The sequence below is a fragment of the Bufo bufo genome, chromosome 10, assembly GCF_905171765.1.
Source record: "Bufo bufo chromosome 10, aBufBuf1.1, whole genome shotgun sequence".
Classification (NCBI taxonomy): domain Eukaryota; kingdom Metazoa; phylum Chordata; class Amphibia; order Anura; family Bufonidae; genus Bufo; species Bufo bufo.
The window spans coordinates 41,486,475-41,512,940 of NC_053398.1; the positions used below are offsets into that span (position 1 = coordinate 41,486,475).

A 26,466-nucleotide genomic window follows, 5' to 3' on the forward strand; every position below is an offset into this window, starting at 1 on the left:
AAATATGTTTAACATAAAAATATGATTTAACCCCTTAATAATCATTGATACACCTTTTTATGGTGCTCATTACGGAGCCTTATTCTAGGCGGCTGCCTTTTACGGCAGCATAGAATAAGCACTGCATGGTTGTTTAGTCAGTGCAGTGGAGAGCAGGAGATTAGCTCTCGTATGACAGTCGGGCTCCTGCTCTAACAGCCTGGGTCAACATGAAGCCCTTTAACCCCTGAGATGCAGCAGTCAATACTGACCACAGCATATAAGTGGTTTCAGAGGGTGGCTCTATCTGTCACCCATCAGTACCGCCATAAATGAAATTGCATTGAGGCTGGGACCCAATGAAGAACCCCATGTCTACCCTGTGTATACTCCCTATTAGGCAGTTCCAAAGACACATCCTAGTGGATAGTCATTGACCCCTTGAGGGACTAATAAATAGTTTTTTTTTTTAAAATTAAATAACTTTGTATAGAAAAAATCTCAAAAAAACACAACAATTTTTTTCCATTGAAAAAAAGTTAGACAGTAAAAAAAATATATAAATAAAATCCCCTAGCCATATTTGGTATTATTGCATCTGTAACACAACATGAACTATAGTTATAACATAATTTATTCCACACAGTCATAAAAAAACAATGCCAGAATTGGAGGTTTTTTAATTTCTACTACAAAAAATGAATTAAAAAGTGCTAAAAAAAGTATTTTGCACCCCAAAATGGTACCAATGAAAATTATAGGTCATCCTGCAACAATCAAGTCCTCATACAGCTCCATAGGGTTTTTTTTTTTTATTGTGCAGAAGTAGTAAAAGGTAAAAAATATATAAAAAATTTAAAAAAATATTGTCAATTTGGTATTATTGCAATCGTACTGACCCAGAGAAGAAAATGATCATGCTATTTATTACACAAAGTGAGCATCACAAAATTTACAACATAAAAAATTAGTCTGGGTATTGCTGCTTTTTCCATTCCTCCCCAGAAAGTTAATAAAAGTCAATAAACAGCAATTATATGTACCTCAAAATGGTGCCAGTAAAAACAAGTCCTCATACAGCTACATTATAGGAAAAAATTAAAAAGAAAAAAAAAGTTATTATAACTCTTGGACAGCGATAATCCAAAAAAAAAAAAATGCTTGGTGAGTGAGGTGATAAATGCATACAAGTTAAACAATATGTCATTTTATGATGACGCCTTCCCTTTAATTTGTCGTCATAAGTAAATATACCAAGGGCACAGTTTGACACAATAATAGGTCCCAACAGTGTAGCAGAAGATGAGCACATTTGGAGTGGACTTTGGAGCCATCACTTTGCATGGGTTAGTTGTAGGGGTTACCCAAAATGGGAAAGAACTCCAGGCTTTCACTTACAGAGGAACAAACAGAAAATGCAAGGCACTAGGTTTATTTAGTAAATAAGTCAAGCAGCAATTATTAGGCACTAGGGAAATTCTGTACTGGTGGTTGAACCTCAATTGTTAGGTTTCTACATATTATTTCTTTATTAGTAATATTTATGTAATCTGTTTCTGCATTTGTTTCCTCATATCCATATTGCTGACCACTGTGCCGTGACAGTACAGCCCACTGTGTGTATCAGGCTGCTTATGTCCAAAAGGATTAGTACTAAATGGGAACAGAACTTGTATAAGAGAAGAGAAATGCCCATGTGTTCACAATGGGATACATTACAACCCTGGGGATGTAGTGACAATACACTGCAATCAATGGTATGTACATTTTATTCTGCATATTATAAGACACTTACATGTAACGACTACAGTTTCATTTCATTTTATTCTCATTTCATTAGAATTAATTTTTATATACTGTCATCATACATATAAATAAGAGGTTTCAAAATATCACTTATCTGATCATTATTCAAGGGTGAGCCTACCGTAAAGGCAGCCCATGCAGTTCCTATGAGGCTGAAGGAAAAGGTCACCCTGTTCAAGACTGGACTTGTGCTTGTGCCTTGCCTTAAACACAGCAACATTACTACTGGCTGCAGGCTTTCCCCTGTTTATGCTGGTTGCCTGTGTATGCGTACTGGCTGTGGCCTTTCGTGTGTGAATGTTGGCCTGTGTATGTGAAAATTCTCTTACTTGTTGGTGTCTGGTTTGTTTAGGGTTAACTTTCCCTGATCTTTCTGGGTGTGTCTGCTAGGTGGTCAGATGACCTTGTTACCCAGCTATATGATCCTGTGAGCTATGGGTTTGGGGGGTTACTCTGTCTCCAGACTTGCTGGGTGCAGGAGCTATGCTCCTGACCTGAAGTTATTCCACCTGCCCTGTCTGTGTGGCCTCCTACTAAGTCATTATGATCACCTTGTCTGGTTCAGTGTTTGGTCAATGTCTCCTTGTTTGGTTCCATATCTGGTCTGTGACCACCATGTGCAGTGGCGTAGCGTGGGTTGCCAGCACCCGGGGCGAGCCATGTATTGCGCCCCCCCCCCAACCTGTGGCCATGCCCCTTTTATAGATATTGTAGTAGTCCTATGTAACACCACAGATAACATGGTGGTAACTCTCTAAGTACAGATGATGTAGTAGATGGGTATAAGGCCCCAGAATTCAGAACACACACAGTGTGACCTGAAGTCTGGGGCCAGGATGCGGCAGGGTGGGCCAAATTCTCAATCCACCCCCCAACCCTACTGTGAAACAAATATGTGTTTGGACATTACATACATCACTTCAAAATATACAGGAGAATACCGCACCACATACCTCATCCATCCAGTGACATCTCCTGTGATGTAGACTTTCCTCAACGTCTTCATTCGGAGATAAGACCGCCATGACACCTTCTTTCAGCCGCGTCTCATCTATGCAGAGTTTTATTATTATTATTAGTTATTATTACGGTATATATAATGGCCCCCTCTGTATAATATATAATGGCCCCTCTGTAATATTAGGATATATAATGGGCCATTATATATCCTAATAATACAGAGGGGGCCATTATATATTATAATAATACAGGGGGGGTCATTATATATAGCAATTATACAGAGGGTCCATTATATATCCTAATATTACAGAGGGGTCATTATATATAATAATTATACAGAGGGGCCATTATATATAATAATAATAATAATAATAATAATAATACAGAGGGGGCCATTGTATATCCTAATATTTCTGAGGGGTCCATATATATAATATACAGGGGGGGGCATTATATATTATAGTTATACAGAGGGGCCATATAATATAATAATTATACAAGGGGGCCATTATATATTATACAGTGGGCCATTATATATTATAGTTATACAGAAGGGCTATAATAAATAATAATTATACAAAGGGGCCATTATATATTATACATAGGGGCCATTATATATTATAATTATACAGAGAGGCTATTAATAATGGCCCTCTGTATAATTCTAATATATAATGGCCCCCCAGTATAATTATTATATATAATGGCCCTCTGTATAATTATTATATACTATGGCCCCCCTGTATAATTATTATATATTATGGCCCCCCTGTATAATTATTATATATTATGGCCCCACTGTATAATTATTATATATTATGGCCCCACTGTATAAATTAGTTATACAGTGGGGCCATAATATATAATAATTATACATGGGGGCCATTATATATAATAATTTTACAGAGACAGAGGGCCCATTATTAATAGCCTCTCTGTATAATTATAATATATAATGGCCCCCCTGTATAATTATTATTTATTATGGCCCCTCTGTATAACTATAATATATAATGGCCCCCTTGTATAATTTTTATATATTATGGCCCCACTGTATAACTATAATATATAATGGCCCCCTGTATAATATATCATGGCCCCTCTGTATAATATAAAATGGTGCCCATTCTTTCTAAATATACCGGCCTCCTTTGTATCTCTTCTGCCCACCTTCATAGTGCCCCCAGTACTTACATAAAAAAATATATATAATACTCACCTCTCATCATCACCTCCTGTAGTCTTTGCTTGGGCGTCCCGGCGCAGGCGTTCAGGAACACATCACCCTGCCCTCCTGCGCCGCGTCATCACGTCATCTCGTCATCTCACGAGACCCCGCGCAGGCGGTCTCGGTGATATAATCGCGATCTCCTGGACTCCTGCGCCGCTCTGCTGCTTCTTAAAGCTTCAGGCCAGGCGGAACGGAGGGGATGGAAGCCATATGCTTCCATCACCCTTATTTTACTGCCTTCTGCCTGGCGCCCCTACAATTTGGCGCCCGGGGCAACGGCCCCCCTGCCCCCCCCCCCCCCCACGCTACGCCCCTGACCATGTGTCATCCTTCATGAGGTCCAGACATCCTCCTGTCTCTGCAGCTCTTATTGTGACTGCAATGTGTCGATCCACATGAGGTCCAGGCATATGCTAGTCGGTCGGTGTCTTGCTTTCGGTGAGAGGGCTCCTGGGTTCTCCAGAGGGAGGACATCTCTGTCTTCTGTATTCGTTCAGGGTCTGATCTATGTTAGCCTGGAAGTGCTTAACTGATTCTTATCCTGTCTTGTGTATATTCTTCCTTTGGTGAGAGGGCTTCTGATTTCTCTGGAGGGAGGACATCTCTGTCTTACCTTCAATGTCTCCTTGTTTGGTTCTTTGTTTGGTCTGTGACCGCCATGTGTCATCCTGTATGGGGTCCAGACATTTACCTGTCTGTGCATCTCTGCTTGGGACCACCATTTGTTGTTCCGCATAAGGTCCATGCATCTGCTAGTCCATGTCTTTCCTTTAGTGAGAGGGTTCCTGGGTTCTCCGGAGGGAGGACATCTAGTCTGTATGCAGCTCTGCCTGTGACCGCCATATGTTGCTCTGCATGGGGTCCAGGCAGCTGTTTATTTATTGGTTCCTGTCTGTCTTTTCTGTACTGTGTCATGTGCGGTTGTTCAGGATCCAGTACATGTGTTCGTGTTCCAGTCCTTGTTTGTGTGGACTGCTGGTGCTTGCACCAGCAGTCTCTGCAGGTAAGTATGCACAGTGCACCAGGACCATCCTGGAGGTGCGACCAGTCTCGGCGAAGTTCATCCCCACCATCTGGGGCTCACTGAGACTCTGCCCTCTGGGTTTGGCCCCAAGCAAAACCGGTGCATTTGGTCCAGTGGTATTTCCTGACACTGGTCCGTTACCTGCTTATCCATTTTTCTGCCATGTCTTTATCTTGTTTATTAAGAATTTGTTTGTCACTGTCATGTCTTTGTCTCTGACACGTGTTGCTTGCCTGAGATGTTCTAGCGGTCAGTAGGACCCTCGCTAGAACATGACACAAACATAACACAAAAAGGATAGACCTGGAGGTACTAATAGTCCAGGGGAGGAAATTATTCAGAGTACAATAAATAATCTAGAGGGGCCAGTGCCCTTCCAGCAAAACAGTCCCCCTCTAATGGACAACTAAAACATAACCTTCAATGTATTATTTGAAAAGGGATCCAAAATTGTGAATTAAAACCACATGTATAGAGTGTATCTGATTAGACAAATATAGGCTTATCAATAGTGTCAAATATAGCAATTTTCACATATACTTCCAATTCAGCGTCATTAGGGGATAATGATCAATGGTGTAGGCGGCTGACCAAAGCTTGAACTTATTATTCATAAAACTGAAGTTCTGAAAGATTCCGTATGATGCTTCATATTTATTTTAAGCTTTTTTCACTCTTCAACCTTGGTTCCACCATGTATATAGTAAATGTTATATTTTAGGTGATTAAATTAATAGCTTGATATCACATTGATCCTAGATATAATAATTATCGCTTTTTTTAACAGTGTATGTAGAAACAGGACTTGGGTGTGTGACAACAAAGCAGAAAAGGGAATATGTACATTGTACGGAGAAGGTCACTACATCACCTTTGACAATAAACACTACACAATCAATGGAGATTGTGAATATACTTTGGTTCAGGTATGGTGGTAAATGTGCGATGGGAAGAGTCAATGACAAAATAAAAATCTTATGGCATTTATCTGACATACTGTATCATATCTTCACTTAGGATTACTGTGATATTGATCATTTATGGAATGGAACATTTAAAGTCATCTCAGAAAATGTCCCATGTGGGACAACAGGAAATTCTTGCTCAAAGGCTATCAAAGTCTATCTAGGGGTAAGTGTTGTCTTCTTCAGTGCAGATGCATACAGTCAGGTCCATAAATATTGGGACATCGACACAATTCTATCATTTTTGGCTCTATACACCACCACAATGGATTTGAAATGAAACGAACAAGATGTGCTTTACCTGCAGACAGTCAGCTTTAATTTGAGGGTATTTACATCCAAATCAGGTGAACTGTGTAGGAATTACAACAGTTTGCATATGTGCCTCCCACTTGTTAAGGAACCAAAAGTAATGGGACATAATAATAATAATCATAAATAAAACTTTCACTTTTTAATACTTGGTTGCAAATCCTTTGCAGTCAATTACAGCCGGAAGTCTGGAACACATAGACATCACCAGAGGCTATGTTTCATCCCTGGTGATGCTCTGCCAGGCCTCTACTGCAACTGTCTTCAGTTCCTGCTTGTTCTTAGAGCATTTACCCTTTAGTTTTGTCTTCAGCAAGTGAAATGCATGCTCAATCGGATTCAGGTCAGGTGATTGACTTGGCCATTGCATAACATTCCACTTTTTTCCCTTAAAAAACTCTTTGGTTGCTTTTGCAGTATGCTTTGGGTCATTGTCCATCTGCACTGTGAAGCGCCGTCCAATGAGTTCTGAAGCATTTGGCTGAATATGAGCAGATAATATTGCCCGAAACACTTCAGAATTCATCCTGCTGCTTTTGTCAGCAGTCACATCATCAATAAATACAAGAGAACCAGTTCCATTGGCAGCCATATATGCCCACGCCACGACACTACCACCACCATACTTCACTGGTGAGGTGGTATGCTTAGGATCATGAACAGTTCCTTTCCTTCTCCATACTCTTCTCTTCCCATCACTGTGGTACAAGTTGATCTTGGTCTCATCTGTCCATAGGATGTTGTTCCAGAACTGTTAAGGCTTTTTTTTATGTCGTTTGGCAATCTCTAATCTGGCCTTCATGTTTTTGAGGCTCACCAATGGTTTACATCTTGTGGTGAACCCTCGGTATTCCTTCTGGTGAAGTATTCTCTTGATTGTTGACTTTGACACACATACACCTACCTCCTGGAGAGTGTTCTTGATCTGGCTAACTGTTGTGAAGGGTGTTTTCTTCACCAGGGAAAGAATTCTTCAGTCATCCACCACAGTTGTTTTCCGTTGTCTTCCGGGTCTTTTGGTGTTGCTGAGCTCACCGGTTTGTTCCTTCTTTTTAAGAATGTTACAAACTGTTGTTTTGGCCACGCCTAATGTTTTTGCTATCTCTCTGATGGGTTTGTTGTGTTTTTTCAGCCTAATGATGGCTTGCTTCACTGATAGTGACAGCTCTTTGTAACTCATCTTGAGAGTTGACAGCAACGGATTCCAAATGCAAATAGCACACTTGAAATTAACTCTGGACCTTTTATCTGCTGATTGTAATTGGGATAATGAGGGAAAAACACACACCTGGCCATGGAACAGCTGAGAAGCCAATTGTCCCATTACTTTTGGTTCCTTAACAAGTGGGAGGCACATATGCAAACTGTAATTCCTACACCGTTCACCTGATTTGGATGTAAATACCCTCAAATTAAAGCTGACAGTCTGCAGTTAAAGCACAGCTTGTTCGTTTCATTTCAAATCCACTCTGGTGGTGTATAGAGCCAAAAATGTTAGAATTGTGTCGATGTCCCAATATTTATGGACCTGACTGTATATAACAGGGGGGAAATATATTACTTTGTTATTCTGTAGCATTTGGGTACTTTCACACTAGCGTTTTTCTTTTCCGGTATTGAATACTGTCCTAGGGGCTCAATACCGGACAAGAACTGATCAGTTTTAGGCTACTTTCACACTAGCGTTCGGAGCGGATCCGTCTGATGTTTCATCAGACGGATCCGCTCCGATAATGCAGACGTTCGCATCCGTTCAGAACGGATGCGTCTGCATTAAAACTTAGAAAATTTTCTAAGTGTGAAAGTTGTCTGAGCGGATCCGTTCAGACTTTACATTGAAAGTCAATGGGGAACGGATCCGCTTGAAGATTGAGCCATATAGTGTCATCTTCAAGCGGATCCGTCCCCATTGACTTACATTGTAAGTCTGGACGGATCCGCTCGCCTCCGCACGGTCAGGCGGACACCCGAACGCTGGCAGGCGGATGCATTCTCAGTGGATCCGCCTCCACTGAGAATGCATTGGGGCCAGACGGATGCGTTCGGGGCCGCTCGTGAGCCCCTTCAAACGGTGCGCACGAGCGGACACCCGAACGCTAGTGTGAAAGTAGCCTTATCCTAATGCCTTCTGAATGGAGAGCAATCCGTTCGGTATGCATCAGGATGCATCAGATCAGTCCCTCTTACGTTTTCTGGCCGGAGAAAATACCGCAACATGCTGCAGTTTTCTCTCCGGCTTAAAATCCTGAACACTTGCCGGAATGCCGAATCCAACATTAATTCCATTGAAATGTATTAATGCCGGATCCGGCCGCAAGTGTTCCGGCAAAACAGATCTGTTCTTTCCGTCTGCGCATGCGCAGACCATTAAATTTGTGAAAAAAATAAATACCGGATCCGTTTTTCCGGATGACAACCGGAAAGAAGGATCCGGTATTGCAATGCATTTGTGAGACGGATCCGCATCCGGATCCGTCTCACAAATGCATCCGTTTGCGTCCAGATTGCCGCAACGGAACTGCCTGCTGGAATCCCTTGCCGCAAGTGTGAAAGTACCCTTAGATTTTTTTCTTTTCTTCTGGGTGGGGGTGGAGGGGCCAACTGAATTAAGCACATGAAAGACAAAGTTAATACAAGGCACTAATGTGTTGTGATTGTCCATGTTGCCTCCTTTGCTGGCTTGGTTCATTTTTCTACACTATTCATTCCCAGAGGTTATGAACACCCTGCACACTACAGTAAAAGGCCCTGATGTCTTTGGTGGCTGGGACTGCTGGAGTGCACATAGGCCGGCCCATGCACGCCTAACACATCTGGATGGCAGGGTTGTTGGGATCTCTGGATACAAGCAGTGTATAATGCAATGGTAAAAAGAAAAAAGCCGACAAAGGAGGCAATAAGGACAATCACAATAAATTAGTGGTGCCTTGTATTAACTACTACATAATAAATGCCATTTTCTGAAGTTAGACAACCCCTTTAAGGAGGCCTTCTTATGATGACATGAACCCTTGTCCATATGTCCGATTAAGACATTCAAACATCGTTAAGGTGGCTATCTACCTCCCTACTTCACAGGGAGACCAGGTCTGTCTCTTAGCAAAAAAGCATTGGCGCCGCTGCCTTGAAGTGGTTTTCGTCAGTTAGGGATGTCACAGTACCCCCACATTTATGCCACTGGACACTTATCCCAGGAAGCAGGTTTCTCTGGATGCATAGCATGAAAGCTCCTAATTAAGGCCTAGTTCACATGAACGTTTTTTTTTGTGAGTGTACGGGCCGTTTTTTTGTGTTCCGTATACGGTCCGTATACGGAACCATTCATTTCAATGGTTCCGCATTAAAAACGGAATGTGTTCCGTATGCATTCCGTTTCCGTATTTCCGTTTTTCCGTTCCGTTGAAAGATAGAACATGTCCTCTTATTGCCCGCAAATCACGTTCCGTGGCTCCATTCAAGTCAATGGGTCCGCAAAAAACGGAACACATACGGAAACGCATTCATATGTCTTCCGTATCCGTTCCGATTTTGCTGAACCATCTATTGAAAATGTTATGCCCAGCCCAATTTTTTATATGTAATTACTGTATACTGTACATGGCATACGAAAAACGGAACAGAAAAACTGTTTTGCGGAACGGGTGCAGACCCATTAATTTTCAATGGGGCCGGAATTTGCTGTCTGCATCTGCATTTGCGGATCCGCATCTGCATTTGCGGATCCGCACTTCCGCATCCGTGCTTCCGTTTCTGCAAAAAAAATAGAACATGTCCTATTCTTGTCCGCAATTGCAGACACGATTAGGCATCTTCTATTATAGTGCCGGCGATGTGCGGTCCGCAAATTGCGGAATGCACATTGCCGGTGTCCGTGTTTTGCGGCTCCGCAAAACACTTACGGACATGTGAATGGACCCTCATAGTAACATTATTAAAGGTTACGTTTTATCTTCATGTATATTCTAATGGATTGCTTTCCTTGTACAATGTTTATAATATACTTTTTATGTTAGAAAGTATATTATAGTGCATTTGTATTGTGCGGCAGTTGTGTGCGGTTCTGCTGCGATACTGCAGCTATATAGAGGACAAGCGTATTGGAACAAATAATTTCTACTGGTGTGATATACAGTACCAGTCGCCCCCCCAAAAAAACCTCATTGAAGCAGGGTGCTATATACCAATATACTTTCTTTATCGTGCATTTGGGTACTGCATAGTGCATTTGCGCATGCGCGTAAGCGAAAATTATATTGCCGATATTTCGCATTGAAAAAAATAATGAATGGAGAACGCAAATTTTGAATAATACATCTGGTATGTCACTGTCCATGTTGTGGGACTATTGTGCACTTCTAGTAATTATTTCTTGGCTGCAAATATGAGCTGAAGGTTTTTCAGGTTTGCCTGCCATTACAATGAATAGAACCCCGCCGTAAACTTGCGCTTCGCAAACATTTGATCGTGTTTGCGCGTTTGCGAACCATCCTGGCAGATGTTTTATCCATCACTATCTAATACCCTATCACACAGATGACTGAGATTCCGTAAACGCCACCCTGTCAGGTTAATCTTATAGCATTTCCAAGGCCAGGAAGAACTCATCAACCAATGCTAGCTTAGAGGAATCAGCTGGCAGTAAAAAAAAGCACATTCTTGCGTTCCACTTGTAGTAAAGAAGGCTGTGAAAAAACTGTAGCTACCAGTGCGCTCTAAACGCTCTCCTGATGCTGTAACCTATCCTGCACCAACAGCGTTAACCCTTGGATTTGATCCATCACAGCTTGCATAGCATTCATAGTACAGACATAGCGGTGGAAAAAATTGGTAAGGCCTCTGATTCTGTCATTGTAGGGAACATTGTGCCCTGAACTCCTGAAAAGAGACTGTCCCTTCCAATTTGCATGATCCCTCCCTAGGGAGCGTCCCACAACTGGTCGTCAGTCCCTCCCTAAAATACGCGCAGGGGTCTATACAGGAAGGAAAGAATAGGAGGAAAATAAGAAGCTAATGACAGATCGGCAGCCACAAAAATAGGAGTACGATAAAACCAGACATAACCAAGAGAGAGAAAACCGAATCAGGAACCACAGATCAGCGTCAGAACTGCTCCAAAGTCAATACCAGAAGAACAGACATGGAAAAGCAGATATAGACAAATCAGATAGGACATCAAGCCAGGGTCAAAACCAGGAAGAAGTGTCAGCGTCTAAATTTCCAGGCAAAGATCAAGGTCAGCATCCAAATCAGAGGTCAAGAGTCTGGTGGTCAATACATAAAATATGGCCAGTGAAGTAATCCAAGGATACAAACTATGAATCACAGGAAACCTGGGTTTCTCTGGGTCACATGACATGAGGTGACCAGTGACATGAGTGCACCTAACGTGTGAGCGCCAGCTCTGATTGGTCAGTGCTCCTTCACTGTTCCCTGCCCTGTTCCCCAGCCCCCAGATGCCGGTGATGGTGCTGTGAAGCGAGCCTGCCACTAGGTATGATACAAAGTCATTCTGCAGCTCTTGCTTTGGTGAGCCTATATGGTCACCGAGCGCTGATCTCTAGAGGTTAGAGAACCTGAAACTGTGGTTATAAGCTTATCACCGTCATACTGTATTTCCGTTTAAAACGGCCCAAAATAGCCACATCCATTACACATTGGCTGATCTGTGTAGCTCCGGTGCTGACTTATGACACCAGAACTACTGTAAAACAGCAGAATTGGGGGTGTCGGAAGTCAGACCCCTCCAATCAATTATTCATGACCTATCCTAAGACTAGCCTATGAACATAAGTCTTTTATGGTACAATAATTGGTAACTGAAGTATGTAAGCTGTCTGTTTCAACAAATGAACCATCATTATTATTTTTTTTTTTATTATTTAGAATCATAAACTTATTCTCGCAAATGGAGACTTAGAGGTTTTGGAAAGACCCAGTGATGTTGAGGTTTCTTACAAGGCTCACAGGATGGGCTTATTTCTAATCATTGAGACCAACATTGGACTAGTTTTAGTATGGGACCGGAAGACAAGCATTTACATCCATCTAAGCATAAATTTTAAGGTAAATTAGCTTGAAATATGAAGTATTACAGCAGTCTTATCATATAAACTGTTATCATTATTAAATGAAGAACCTTATTAATAAGCAAATATATTGTGACAACAATCTATTGAATTATCAGTGGATACACAGACCTTTCTTTAAAATCACTAGTTTACTATCTAATCTAAAATGAGAGATTAAATGAGCTTTCTGGGTTCATGAAATTCATTACTATTTCCTAGGATAAGCCATCAATATCAGGACTGTGGAGACACCCCTACCTGGCAGCCCTGTGGAGGGGTCTCTTCTTAGTTCAAGTGGGGCTGTCTACCTACATAGCAAGTGGTGCTTGGAAGTTTGTGAACCCTTCAGAATGTTCTATATTATTGCATAGATATGACCTAAAACTACAGGGTGGGCCATTTAAAGAGTTTTCTTTATTTTCATGACTATGAAAATTGTAGATTCACACTGAAGGCATCAAAACTATGAATTAACACATGTGGAATTATATACATAACAAACAAGTGTGAAACAACTGAAAATATGTCATATTCTAGGTTCTTCAAAGTAGCCACTTTTTGCTTTGATTACTGCTTTGCACACTCTTGGCATTCTCTTGATGAGCTTAAAGAGGTAGTCCCCTGAAATGGTTTTCACTTCACAGGTGGGATTTCTTGAGTTATAAATGGGGTTGGGACCATCATTTGCGTTGAGGAGAAGTCAGGTGGATACACAGCTGATAGACCTACTGAATTTGTATTATGGCAAGAAAAAAGCAGCTAAGTAAAGAAAAACGAGTGGCCATCATTACTTTAAGAAATAAAGGTCAGTCAGTCAGTCGAAAAATTGGGAAAACTTTGAAAGTAAGGGCTATTTGACCATGAAGGAGAGTGATGGGGTGCTGCGCCAGATGACCTGGCCTCCACAGTCACCGGACCTGAACCCAATCGAGATGGTTTGCGGTGAGCTGGACCGCAGAGTGAAGGAAAAAGGGCCAACAAGTGCTAAGCATCTCTGGGAACTCCTTCAAGACTGTTGGAAGACCATTTCAGAGGACTACCTCTTAAAGCTCATCAAGAGAATGCCAAGAGTGTGCAAAGCAGTAATCAAAGCAAAAGGTGGCTACTTTGAAGAACCTAGAATATGACATATTTTCAGTTGTTTCACACTTGTTTGTTATGTATATAATTCCACATGTGTTAATTCATAGTTTTGATGCCTTCATAGTCATGAAAATAAAGAAAACTCTTTGAATGAGATGGTGTGTTCAAACTTTTGGTCTGTACTGTACATGTATTGATAAGAGCTAAGCATGTATTCCCAGTCTGAACCTGTACATTAACCTGTCAATGTTTTAACAAGGGGAAAGTATGTGGTCTTTGTGGAAACTTTGATGGAAATGGCAACAATGATTTTACCACAAGGAGTCAATGTGTAGTTGAAGATGTGAAACAATTCAGAGATAGCTGGAAGGTGTCTCCCTACTGCCCAGAAGTCTACATATCCAAGGATCCTTGTGTTGTTAACCCATACAGAATAGCCTGGGCCCAGAAAATGTGCAACATTATTATCAGCCATGTGTTTGCGTCATGCCACAGTGAGGTAATATGCTAAGGGTCTATATTATCATTAAATAATTCGCTTAATTTAACAATTACTTTATTTAAATTCTGCAATTCTTCTATCACAGGTTGACCCTGAGAAGTATTACGAGGCTTGTGTCAAAGACACATGTTGCTTGTGATATGGGAGACGACTGTGATTGCTACTGTACTGCAGTCTCAGCTTATGCCCAAGCTTGTAATGAAGCCTGTGTGTGCGTTATGTGGAGATCTCCAACTGTCTGCCGTGAGTAGAGCTGTAAGAAAATGGGTTTGTTATCCTATAACTTGTTTTTTGATAAGCCTGTTGCTGAGAAAAGGTTCCATTTATTAACTTAGTAAAGTTTTGCATCAATACCTTATACATCATGCATATTGAAAGAAAAAAACTAGAATAAAATTCACAGGACTTCCGCAAAGAAAAGTGCCAGTGATCTATAACACCAGAGCTGGATTGGCCATAGACTCTACAGGGAAATTTCCCAGTGGGAAGATGCCTAAGAGGGCCACCCAAGCCCTCCTCATGGTCGCTAGGTACATAATGATCTAATTCTCTCTTATGCACCTAGTCACCTGCAACATTCTCCCACTTTTACCTTCCAGGGCCACTTTTAGTTCCCAGTCTGGCCGTGTATAACACGTAAGACCACAGTAAAAGAAAACCTATTCCATTTCAGCAGTTACAACTTTGTATACGAAAAAAATGCACCAAAAAAGCAGATATCTATTGATATTCAAACTTTATCCAAGCTTATTCAAGCTTTTCTCCTACATTCAGTTAAAATGTTTGAAATTCAAGTAGCAATACAAATTGACAATAGACATTGAGGGAGCATTATCATCTGGCTTACGTATTTGTGACTTTTTTTAAATGCAACTTTTTAAAATAAAAGTCACAAATGCCTCTTTTTACGCCACTGCTACAGTCTGAAGTTTTTTATATAATGAAAAAAGGTTTTCATATAGAAATTCTATTTAAAGAAAAGGTTACCTACCATTTTTAAGGAGTTTTTGTATTTGATTTCTGGGGGAAAGAACTCAACAGATCGTTAAAATAAATGGGCAGAAGCCCCCCAGCTTAGCACTGTGCTTTTCAGGGAGCAGAGTGATTAGTGTATGGTTACATAGAAAGTGTACACTGCCCACTCTGCTCTCCGAGGGGTCAAAAAGAAATGGAAAGTAGAAATGTTTGACCTATTGATTCTGCCCCTTTGTTTTAGCGATCAGTGAAAAACTCAGCAACTAGACGCCCCACTGATCAAACTTTTTAAAAAGTCACTATAAAACATATTTTTTTTTTACCATTTTATTTATTTAGAACCTTATGCACACGTTTGTATGTAGTTTGCAGTCCACTCTTGTAACTTCCATTTTTTCTTTTCGGACCCTTCAACTGCATTTTATGACCAATAATAGGACATGTTCTACCTTTTGTGGAATATACATACAGATGTGGAAAGCACACGGACCACAAAAAAATGGATGCAGAACAGACATCGTCTGTATCTTGTGAATCAGCGTTTGGCAGACTGTAAAATACATACAATCAAGTGCATAAGGCCTTAAAGGGGTTGTCCCTTCTCAGACAATGGGGGCTTATCGCTAGCATATGCCCCCATTGTTAGTTAGGAGCGGGTCCCACCTTTTTAACACTTTCCAGATATCTGTTGGTATTTAAAAATGGTACCTGCTGTGCTCATGAGCAGAAGACATACAGTTGCTGCCGGCTTTCTGTTGTTTTAAACAGCATAGACCCTGGGCTAACGTGTGTGATTAGTGATGAGACATTCCACAGTAGTAATATGCCTGAGCCCAAACAAGAGGCTTATCACTTCCAGGCCTATTACTGGTATGTTCTAATGCTGGCCTGCAGGTGGCAGGACTGCATTGGAATATACTGAATAATACACACTCTAAATTAGTATCACAAAAAAAAAAATTGATTTCCACATAAAAAATGAGCCCTCACACAGCTCTGTAGAGATAAAAAAAAGCTATGGCGATTAGAATTTGGTGATGAAAAGAGAAAGAATGTCAAGTTTTTATTTTTTTGGTATTAAAACACAAGAAAAACCTATACAAATGCGGTAGATTCACTGCAATTATACTGACTGCATATGGAACGCCTTAAAAAAAAAAACTTAAACTATGGAGGAATTGCATTTTCTTTATAATTCCACCCCATTTCAAATTTTTTCCAGGTTTCCACTACTCTGCATGCTACAGTATAACACAATAATAACTTTAAACTTTTCAGTGCCGAGCCATTTTTCACCTTAAATCCCAGGACGATTTTTGCAAATCTGACATGTGTCAATATGTGGTAATAACTTTGAAACGTTTTTTTCTTATCCAAGCTATTCTGAGATTGTTTTCTCATGACACATTGTACTTCATGTTAGTGATAGATTTGAGTCAATATGTTTTACCTTTATTTATTAAAAAAGCTGAGAAAATTTAGAAAAATTCACTATTTTCTAGATATGAATTTCTCTGCTTTTAGGCAGATAGTGATGCCTCACAAAATTAGTTATTACTTTACATTTTCAATAGGTCTATTTTACGTTGGCATCATTTTGTAAATGTCATTTCATTTTTTTAAGGACGTTAGAAGGCTTAGAATTTTAGAAGCAATTTTTCAAATTTTCATAAATTTCTAAACACTAGTTTTTTTAAGCACCAATTCAGTTATAAAGTGATTTTGAGGGGCTTACGTAATGGACATCACCCATGGATGACCCCATTTTAGAAAAAAAAAACCTCATATTATTCAAAACTGATGTTACAAACTTTTTTAACCCTTGAGGTGTTCCACAAGAATTAAAGGAAAATGGAGGGGAAATTTTTAAAATTTCTTTTTTTTGTTGATTTTTTTTTATGTAAATCAACTTTTTCTTGCAACACAGCAAGGGTTAACAGCCAAATAACCCTCAATATACATTTCTCTGGTTCTGCAGTTTACAGAAATACTCCAACTGTTGTAGTAAACTGCTTAGGGACACATGGCAGTGTTCAGAAGGAAAGGAGTGCCATATAGTTTTTAGAGGCAGATTTTGCTAGAATGGTTTTTGGGCAGCATTTTGTATTAAAGAGACCCTAACGTATCCCTACAGTGGAAACCCTCAAATAGTGACCCCATTTTGGAAATTACACCCCTCAAAGAATATATTAAGGGGTGTACTGAGCACTTTGACCCCATAAGCGTTTTAAAGAATTTGGAAACACATGGCTGTGAAAATGAAAAGTTTAATTTCTTCCAATAAAATGCTGCTTTAGCCCCAAACTTTTCATTTTGACAAGGGGTAACATGAGAAAAAGCACCTCATAATTTGTTACCCATTTTCTCCTGAATACCTGCATTTTCTCCTGTGGTGGTAAACTGCTGTGAGAGCACATGGCAGGACTCAGAAAGGAAGGAGCTCTATATGGCTTTTGCAGCGCAGATTTTGATGGATTGGGTGCCATTGTTTTCAGATTTTTTGGAGTGATTGTCTTATGTGGGTGTTTTTTTTTTTTGCGGGATGAGGTGACATTTTCATTGGTACCATTTTGGGGTATATATGACTTTTTGATCACTCGATATTATGTATTTTGGCGACGTGACAAAAAATGACTGTTCTGGCATAATTTTTATTTAATTTTTACATCATTCACCTGACAGAGTATATCATGTGATATTTTTATAGAGCAGGTTGTTATGGACAGGCGAAACCTTAGTCTATTATTTTTTTTTTTGTTAAGTTTTACACAGTGAAAGCTATTTTGAATAACATAAAATCTTGTTTTTGTGTTGCCATGTTCTGAGAGCGATATTTTTGTTTTCATTTTTATGGCAATTGCCTTAGTAGGGTCTCATTTTTGCGGAATGAGATGACTGTTTGATTGGTACCATTTTGGGGTACATATGACTTTTTAATCACCTGGTATTACACTATTTGTGAGGCAAGTTGAAAAAAATGGCTGTTTTGGCATATTTTTTATGAGGGGGCATATTGTGTGATATTTTTATAGAGCAGGTTGTTACGGATGCGTCAATACCCAATATGTCTATTATTTTTAGTTTTAAGTTTTACACAGTGAAAGCATTTTTGAATAGCGTGTGTTGCCATGTTCTGAGCCATATCTTTTTAAAAAAAATTCTAGCAATTGTCTTAGGTAGGGTTTCATTTTTGGCGTTATGAAATGACGGTTTGATTGGTACTTTTTGATCGCTTGGTATTACACTTTTTGTGAGGCAAGATGGCCAGAAAATGTCTGTTTTGGCACTGTTTTTTTTGTTTTTAATGGCGTTCACCTGACAGGGTGGATCATGTGATATTTTTATAGAGCTGGTCTATACGGAGGCGAAAATACCTAATATGTCTTTAAGTCACAGTTTCCAGCGCCGCACAGTTTTGGCGTTGGTATCCTACGGGTTAGAATGATCAAACAGGATATATGCAGAGCCACAAAATGTAACAAAGAGTCATACTAATCGTCACATACACTTGTTCGGTGTCTTTTAATTCAGAGTACAAGTTGACAAAATGAGTAAGGGATTTGTTTTATATTAATAATCGTACAGGAATTTAAAAAAAGCTACATTTGTGTGACAGAACTGATAAGCCACATATAACGAAAGAATCATGTAAAGCAACCTATAACAAATGTTTCTTTTTTTGCACACATCAGCTCTTTTTTGTGATCTCTACCATAAAGAAGATCAGTGCCAGTGGCACTATAAAGCTTGTGGTGCTCATTGCATGAAAACCTGCAGGAATCCCACAGGCATATGTTTGTCCAACCTAAAAGGTTTAGAAGGTGAGATTGGTTACCTTATGTTGTCCAGGCACTCCACAAGTTTGTAAATGTGGAATATTTTTGATCCATCATGTATGATATAAATTGACAATAATCATGGGTTATAAATTAGAGATCAGCAAACTGATTAAAAAAAAAATCTGAATTTGATTCAATTTGTATTTGATTTGGGAGAATCAAGAGGAGGAGATAGTGTCTGATGTGTTACTCTGTTACTCTTTTTGGAAACAAAATACATCACAAATGTTTGCACATTTTAGAAATATTCTATCCCCTTCTCACATTAATTTATTTTACTTTTGGTATTGTAATTAAATGTATCATATTGTGTCTGTTAGGCTGTTACCCCAAGTGTCCCGAAGATAAGCCTTATTTTAATGAAGATGAAATGACTTGTGTGTCTCAGTGTGGCTGTCTGGACACAGAAGGAAATTACTACATGCTTGGAGAAAAGGTGGAATCCTGCAATGTCTGTGAAATCTGGTAAGATGTGTCTTCTACTCTCTAGGACAGATTCGCAAAGTGAGAATCATGCGGTTGCTTTATGGGGCATTAAAGAGGACCTTTCATTGGTTTGTAGTAAGCAAGATAAATATCTGTATCCCCCCTTTGTGCTGCCATCCTGGCTGTTTTTTTAAAATAGCGCTCCTGCGCCCTGTTATGGCCCCCTGCAAATTTTGCACTCTGTATACTAATACTGAGCAACTGAGCAATGGGGAGGAGATGCAGTCTTCCTCTGTGGGCGTCTCCTTCTCCCCTGGCTGTAGCACTGTCCAATCGGGACGCAGAGCGTCACAGCCAGGGAGTTTTTTTCTCCCAGGCTGTGACGCTCAGAATCTCAATGACCTGAAGGCCACCCTTCAAGAAGAGTGGGATGCCATGCCTCAGCAAACAATAAGTCAACTTGTGAACAGCATGAGGTTCCGTTGTCAAGAAAAAAAACTCTGTTCAGTACCACTCTTTAGTGCTGCTTATCACACAGCCTCAGTTGTGCTTAAACTGGCTGCAGGGCCAGACTGATTATATTCTTGAGTCCTACTGTTCAGCTGTATATGAGTAAATAATTTTCCTCAGTTTTATATTTGCTGAAACTCAGACAATCCAGAAACCATTTTCTTTTATTTCCAGTAACTGGATGGATATTTAGTACAAATGTATCTAAATGTCAAACTAAGGGAAAGTTTGCTTACTTTAGCATAAATGTTTGGCAATAAAGTTTGAAATAAAACTCAAAAATTAAGTATAAAATATGAGGCTTAATAAACTCAATCTGAAGGATGGATTGGATCTTCTTTTCTGTTTTCACTCCAGCAATTTAAAGCTAGCTTCATACTAGTGATAGAGATCCGGCAGGCTATTCCCTGCCGGAACAGCCTGCTGGATCTCTAGGCCCAGTCTGAAACTAGCCTAAAAACCCTATGTTTGTAACATCAGTTCCGAATAATTTGAGGGGTTTCATTTCTAAAATTAGGTCATTTATGGGTGGTTTCCATTACGTAAGTCTATGTGAACCCACCCTTACCCTATAGTTAATGTCTTCTATTTCATGCCCTAAGAACAAAATAAGAGGAGCTAAAATTCCAATTGGGAGCTTTTCAAGAAAGGTTTATTTTGAGGTAAGTAATTTTATTAGCTGAGCAGGACCATTGGGTCCTACATAGGGTTGAGCGAAGCCGAACTGTAAAGTTCGGGTTCATACCGAACTTTAGGATTTTTGGACCCCGGACCCGAACCCGCAACTTTCAGTAAAAGTTCGGGTTCGTTGTTCGGCGATTTAATGGTGCTTTTTGAAAGGCTGCAGAGCAGCCAATCAACAAGCGTTTAACTTGTTTGTCCTTATAAGCCATCACAGCCATGCCTACTAATGGCATGGCTGTGATTGGCCGGTGCAGCATGTGACTCAGCCTCTATATAAGCTGGAGTCACGTAGCGCTGCACGCCACTCTGCTCTGATTAGTGCAGCGATCTACCTAGATTTTATTTTGTGGGTGCAGTGCACAATCTTTTTACCCTGCCCTGAGCCCAGTGACACAGAAAAATAACTTTTACCCGTCTGTTAGTTAGGTGGGCGGCGGCGGCTATTTTATGCAAGTTCTGTGCACCAGCACAGCTAATGTGCATTTGTGACAGTCAAATAGAAGCTTGAAATACAGCAATAATTTTCTAGGTTTAAAAAAGCACCCATTTTTGGCAATACCATCCATCTGGGGGCTATGCAGCATTTGTCAATGTGCAATTTAAGCTTGAAATACTGCAATAATTTTCTGGGTTTTAAAAAACACCCTTTTTGGGCAAAATACTAAATTTTACAACCCTTGCTGCATCTGTCAGTGTGAAATACAAGCGTTCTATACTGCTGTCATATTCAGTTATTTAAAAAAACACCCATTTTGGGAAAAATACTAAATTTGCAGCGTTTGCTACATCTTTCAGTGTGAAATACACGCGTTCAATACTGCTGTTATCTTCTGTTATAAAAAAAACAACCATTTTGGGAAAAATACTAAATTTGCGGAGAATGAGTAGAGCGTTGAATAAGGGACATGGCCCCGGTCGTGGTGCTGCTGGTGGAGCTCCTGTTGCAAGGAGAGGATGTGGTCGATCTGTGCCAGCTATACGCACAAGTAAAACACCTTCCTCAAGTGCGAGTTGGCGACAGAAACGTCAGCATTATTTGGTCGAGCCTAATGCGGCTCTACGAATGGTGAGGCCAGAATAAGTACAGGCGATAGTAGATTGGGTTGCTGACAGTGCCTCCAGTTCCTTCACATTGTCTCCCACCCAGTCTTCTGCTGAAAGATCAGAGTTGGCACCTGCAGCCGATGTCCATCAGTCTTTCACCTCACCCCCTTGCAAATCAGCCAAGCGGTCTGAGCCCCAAGTCATGCAGCAGTCTTCTGATTTTTGATGACTCTGCTAGCACTGTTTCTCAGGGCCATCCACATAGCCCTGCCCCAGAAGTGGAAGAGATTGAGTGCACCGATGCCCAACCACTTATCTTTCAAGATGAGTACATGGGAGGACCACCGCAGCACGTATCAGATGATGGCGAAACACAGGTGCCAACTGCTATGGCTTTCTAAAGTATGCAGACCGACAAGGAGGGCAGGGGTGAAGACTGGGTGGAAGATGATGTGGAGGACAATGAGTTCCTCGACCCCACATGGAATCAAGGTCATGCGAGTGATCTGTGTAGTTCGGAGGAAGAGGCGGTGGTCACACAGAGCCACCAGCACAGCAGAAGAGGGAGCAGTGTGCAAAAGCGGAGCGGCCATCCCCTAGACAGTACGTCTGCTACTGCCCACCGCAGCAAGGACCGAGCACACCAAAGCCAGCTCCAAGGAGTTCCCTGACATGGCAGTTCTTCAGACAATGTGCTGACGACAAGACACGAGTGGTTTGCACGCTGTGCAATCAGAGCCTGAAGCGAGGCATAAACGTTCTCAACCTGAGCACAACCTGCATGACCAGGCATCTAAGTGCAAAGCATGAGCTGCAGTGGAGTAGACACCTCAAAAACCAAGAAAGGTTGCTGGCTCCTCCTGCTTCCTCTTCTGCTGCAGTCTCGGCCTCTTCATCCACCTCTGGAGTGACAGTGGCACCTGCCACCCTGCAAACAGAGTATCTGCCAGCAACACCACCACCTGGGTCACCAAGTATCTCCACAATGTCCCATGGAAGCGTTCAGCTTTCCATCCCCCAAACACTAAAGCGGAAGAGGAAGTACCCCCCTACCCACCCGGGATACCTGGCCCTGAATGCCAGCATTTTAAGATTACTGGCCTTTGAAATGCTGTCATTCCTTCTGGTGGAGACGGAGCATTTTAAAAGCCTTATGGCGGTGGCTGTCCCACAGTGCATCGTGCCCAGCCGCCACTACTTTTCCAGGTGAGCCATCCCTTCACTGCACAACCAAGTGGGGGACAAAATCAGGTGTGCATTGCGCAACCACATCTGTGGCAAGGTCCACCTAACTACGTATACGTGGACCAGTAAGCACGGTCAGGGACGTTATATCTCCCTAACAGCACACTGGGTAAATGCAGTGGCAGCTGGGCCTGAGGCGGATAGCAGTTTGGTGCATGTCCTTCCACCACGAGGATTGCCTCCTGTTGCTTCCTCCTCCTACTCAGCTTCCTCAAACTCTACCGCCTCCTCATCCGGTCAGCATAACACCTTCACCACCAACTTCAGCACAGCCAGGGGTAAACGACAGCTGGCAGTTTTAAAACTTATCTGTTTTGGGGACAAACCCCACACCGCGCAGGAGCTGTGGACGGGCATGGAACAACAGACCGATGAGTGGTTGGTGCCAGTGAGCCTCAAGCCCGGGCTGGTGGTGTGCGATAATGGGCTAAATCTCGTAGAAGCTCTGGGACTAGCCGGTTTGACGAACATCCCTTGCCTAGCGCATGTGCTGAATTTGGTGGTGCAGAGGTTCCTTAAAAATTACCCCGATATGTCAGAGCTGCTGCATAAAGTGCGGGCCGTCTGTGCGCACTTTCGGCGTTCTCGCCCTGCTGCTGCTCACCTGTCAGCGCTGCAGCGTAACTTCGGCCTTCCCGCTCAGAGCCTCATATGTGACGAGCCCACAAGGTGGAACTCTTGCAGCGGCAGCACGCACAGGGGAGTCGCTCTGCGGAACAGCACCACTTCACCACCAATGACTGGGCCTCCATGCGAGACCTGTGTTCCTTGTTGCACTGTTGCGAGTACTCCACCAACATGGCCAGAGCCGATAACGCAGTTCTCAGCGTTACTATCCCACTTCTATGCCTCCTTTAAAAAACGCTTCTGGCGATGATGGAAGAGGATGTGGCACAGGGGGAGGAGGAGGAAGAGGGATTATTTCAAAGGGTTTCTGGACAGTCATTCACAAGTGGCTCCGAGGGTGGGTTCCTGCACCCACAGACGCCAGGTATACAATTGTCCAGCCAGGGCACAGTTCTGGAGGATGACAAGGTGGAGGATGAGGAGGAGTAGATTGAGGAGAAGGAACCGTGTTCACAGCAGGGTGGCACCCAAACCAGCTCATGGCCATCACTGGTGCGTGGCTGGGGGATACAGAGGACACAGACGATACACACAATTTTTTGGCTGTGATATACCCCTTCTCTACCTAGTAGACCGAAATTTTTAAAAATCATCTGTTCCATTGGTAGGTGACATTAACCCATTTCTGGCGATGAAAAACCCCTGCTCTGCATAGGTGACAGGGACTTGAATTTCTAAAATTAGTCTTTAATTGGCTCTTTCATTCGATCCTTCTGTTTTAATAATTTGTCCCACATTTCAGCTTGATCACATTGTAGCCATTGACCTTGGATGTGGTCTGCCTTTCTCACGCTACCTCTCTGGCGTGGAACCCTTATTCGCCGCTATCCGTGATCAACATGGTAGGCGCAGAAAAAAACATCGAAAGTTGATAGAGCAGATATCCAATTAGATCGTGGACATCACGGGGATGTGCGACATGGTGGAGCAGTATGTGTGCACACGCTTACACGTACTGACTGATGGGTCTGCCCCCTTCAACTTCTGGGTCTACAAATTGGGCAAATGGCCTGAGCTTGCTCTTTACGCCTTGGAGGTGCTGGCCTGCCCTGCAGCCAGTGTATTATCTGAATGTTTGTTTAGCACGGCTGGAGGGGGTTATAACAGGTTATATTTCCCAAAGTTTTGGGGTGTACCCTAATTTTTTTTTAATTAAAAAGCAGGCTATCTCCTCCTCCTCCAACGCCGCTTCCACCTACACCGCCACATCCACCGCCTCCTCAACCTCCTACTCCATATGGACCGCGTCCTCCAAGATCAAGATTATTATTTTTTATTTTTACGTATTTTATGTTATTTTAAGTGATTTCCCTATCCACATTTGTTTGCAGAGCACTTGCCATGCTCTTAACCACATTTTGCTGGCATTTGCAGCCCTCTAGCCCTTTCCATGACTTTTATACAGCCATTTTAGTGCTCAAAAGTTCGGGTCCCCATTGACTTCAATGGGGTTCGGGGTCAAGTTCGGGTCAAGTTCAGGTCCCGAACTCGAACTTTTTTGTGAAGTTCGGCCGAACCCGAACATCCAGGTGTCCACTCAACTCTAGTCCTACATACTAAAAATTCATGGGCTATGTAGTCCTGGATGCTGAATTTATAAGTGTGTATCTCAGTTCACGATTCTGTTTAAAAATGACCGAGATTGCATCATGGACCCTCTATAAAATAAAATGCAATGAAGTTATTTATCATATTAAAGACTACTTTCTCCCAAAATTGTATAAATTCATGTTTGTACGTTGCTTTTACTTTAAAAGATTCTGATCATTTTCTCTTTTCTTGTGACCACCATGTTTGCAAATGTTGGTGTTTTCTGTTAAGGTTCTGTATTTCTTCATAATACCTTTGTATTTATTTTCAGCATCTGCACACCAAATGGAATTTTGTGTCATATTGATTTAACGGGTATGTTTTTGTAAGTTAAATACATTAGTATAACATGTATGTTGTAGAAGCAAGTACGTCAGCCATAACATTGCTAGATCCATGTCACCACTAGTGATGAGTGGCATAGGCAATATTAGAATTTGCGATATTTCTTGAATTTTTGGCAGAATATTTGCCATAAATTTGAGAATTCGTGATCTCCAGTCATTATTTACTTGATTGCAAAAATAGGCAATGTAATATATTCGCGATAAAAATTTGCGATTAGAATATTCGCGATCAACACTAAGGGGTAGGCAACTTTTCTATTGGTTGCTAGGGATGTTGCTAAGTGCCGATATTCGCGATAAATTCGCATATTAGAATATTTGCGATCAATACTATATTGCGAATACGAATATATAGCACTATATACAAAAAATTCACAAATTCTCGAAGTGGCGATATTCGTGATTAAAATTTGCAATAAGAATATTTGCGCTCAACACTAGTCACCACGTGGAACTCTGTCATGTTCCTCAGACCATTCTTGAACACATTGTGTATTGTGGCATGGCATATATCATGCTGAGAGAGTCCACTCCTATTTGGGAATACTGTTATCATGTAAGGTGTACTTTATCTGCATGTAGATTAGATTAGATAGGTTAAACATGCCAAGTAACATCCACATCAGTGCCAAAATCACGGCCGATTCTAGTTTTTCTGCTGCCTGAGGCGAAAAATGAAATGGTGCCCCCCCCCCCTTTCCCCCTCCCTCAGTGCTTTGTGGCCAGGGGCAGGGGAGCACTTAGCCTTTCTGCTGCATGAGGTAAAAATTTTAATCTCACCCACATGCCAAATTCTCAACCTAACCTATTCCCTCCAGATTGGCAGGGGTCCAACACCGGGCACCTCTGTCGATCAGCTGTTTGAAGAGAACGCAGAGCTGTGAGAGCTGTTTTCTCTACTCTGTTCACCTGCTCACCGCAGCACTCTTATGGAAAAAAAAAACAGACAACACCTTTAAAGACATACTTAGAAAACATTACATACAGCCCTACAGAACATACAGGGTAATACAGCCTCTTACACCCAGTGACGTCTTATCTCTGATGTAGATTTTCTCTGTCCTCATCTTCTTCTGTCAGACAAGACCGCCATAATGATTATATTTTAGCTATATCGTCCCTCTGCAGAGTTTGACAAACAAACATCTAAGTTTCCCACTTTTCCATCCTCCTCCTCACTTTCTGAACACCCCATCCTGTCACACCCAATACTGTGTCCGCTGTGCTCCCCAATACTATAGTTCAGAAA

At 41.5% G+C, this 26,466-nt stretch overlaps 1 protein-coding gene across 1 annotated transcript in view; it reads left to right on the top strand.

Moving 5' to 3' along the window:
• The first annotated feature begins 1,281 nt into the window (after positions 1-1,281).
• The window catches only part of LOC120980016 (mucin-5B-like), a 42,777-nt gene continuing 17,592 nt past the window's right edge, over positions 1,282-26,466 (top strand). The window contains 10 exon segments of the mRNA XM_040408881.1: positions 1,282-1,325; positions 5,788-5,926; positions 6,018-6,131; positions 12,161-12,340; positions 13,688-13,927; positions 14,016-14,060; positions 14,062-14,173; positions 18,598-18,726; positions 19,065-19,209; positions 25,142-25,185. Coding sequence (XP_040264815.1) covers positions 1,282-1,325; positions 5,788-5,926; positions 6,018-6,131; positions 12,161-12,340; positions 13,688-13,927; positions 14,016-14,060; positions 14,062-14,173; positions 18,598-18,726; positions 19,065-19,209; positions 25,142-25,185 — 1,192 coding nt within the window.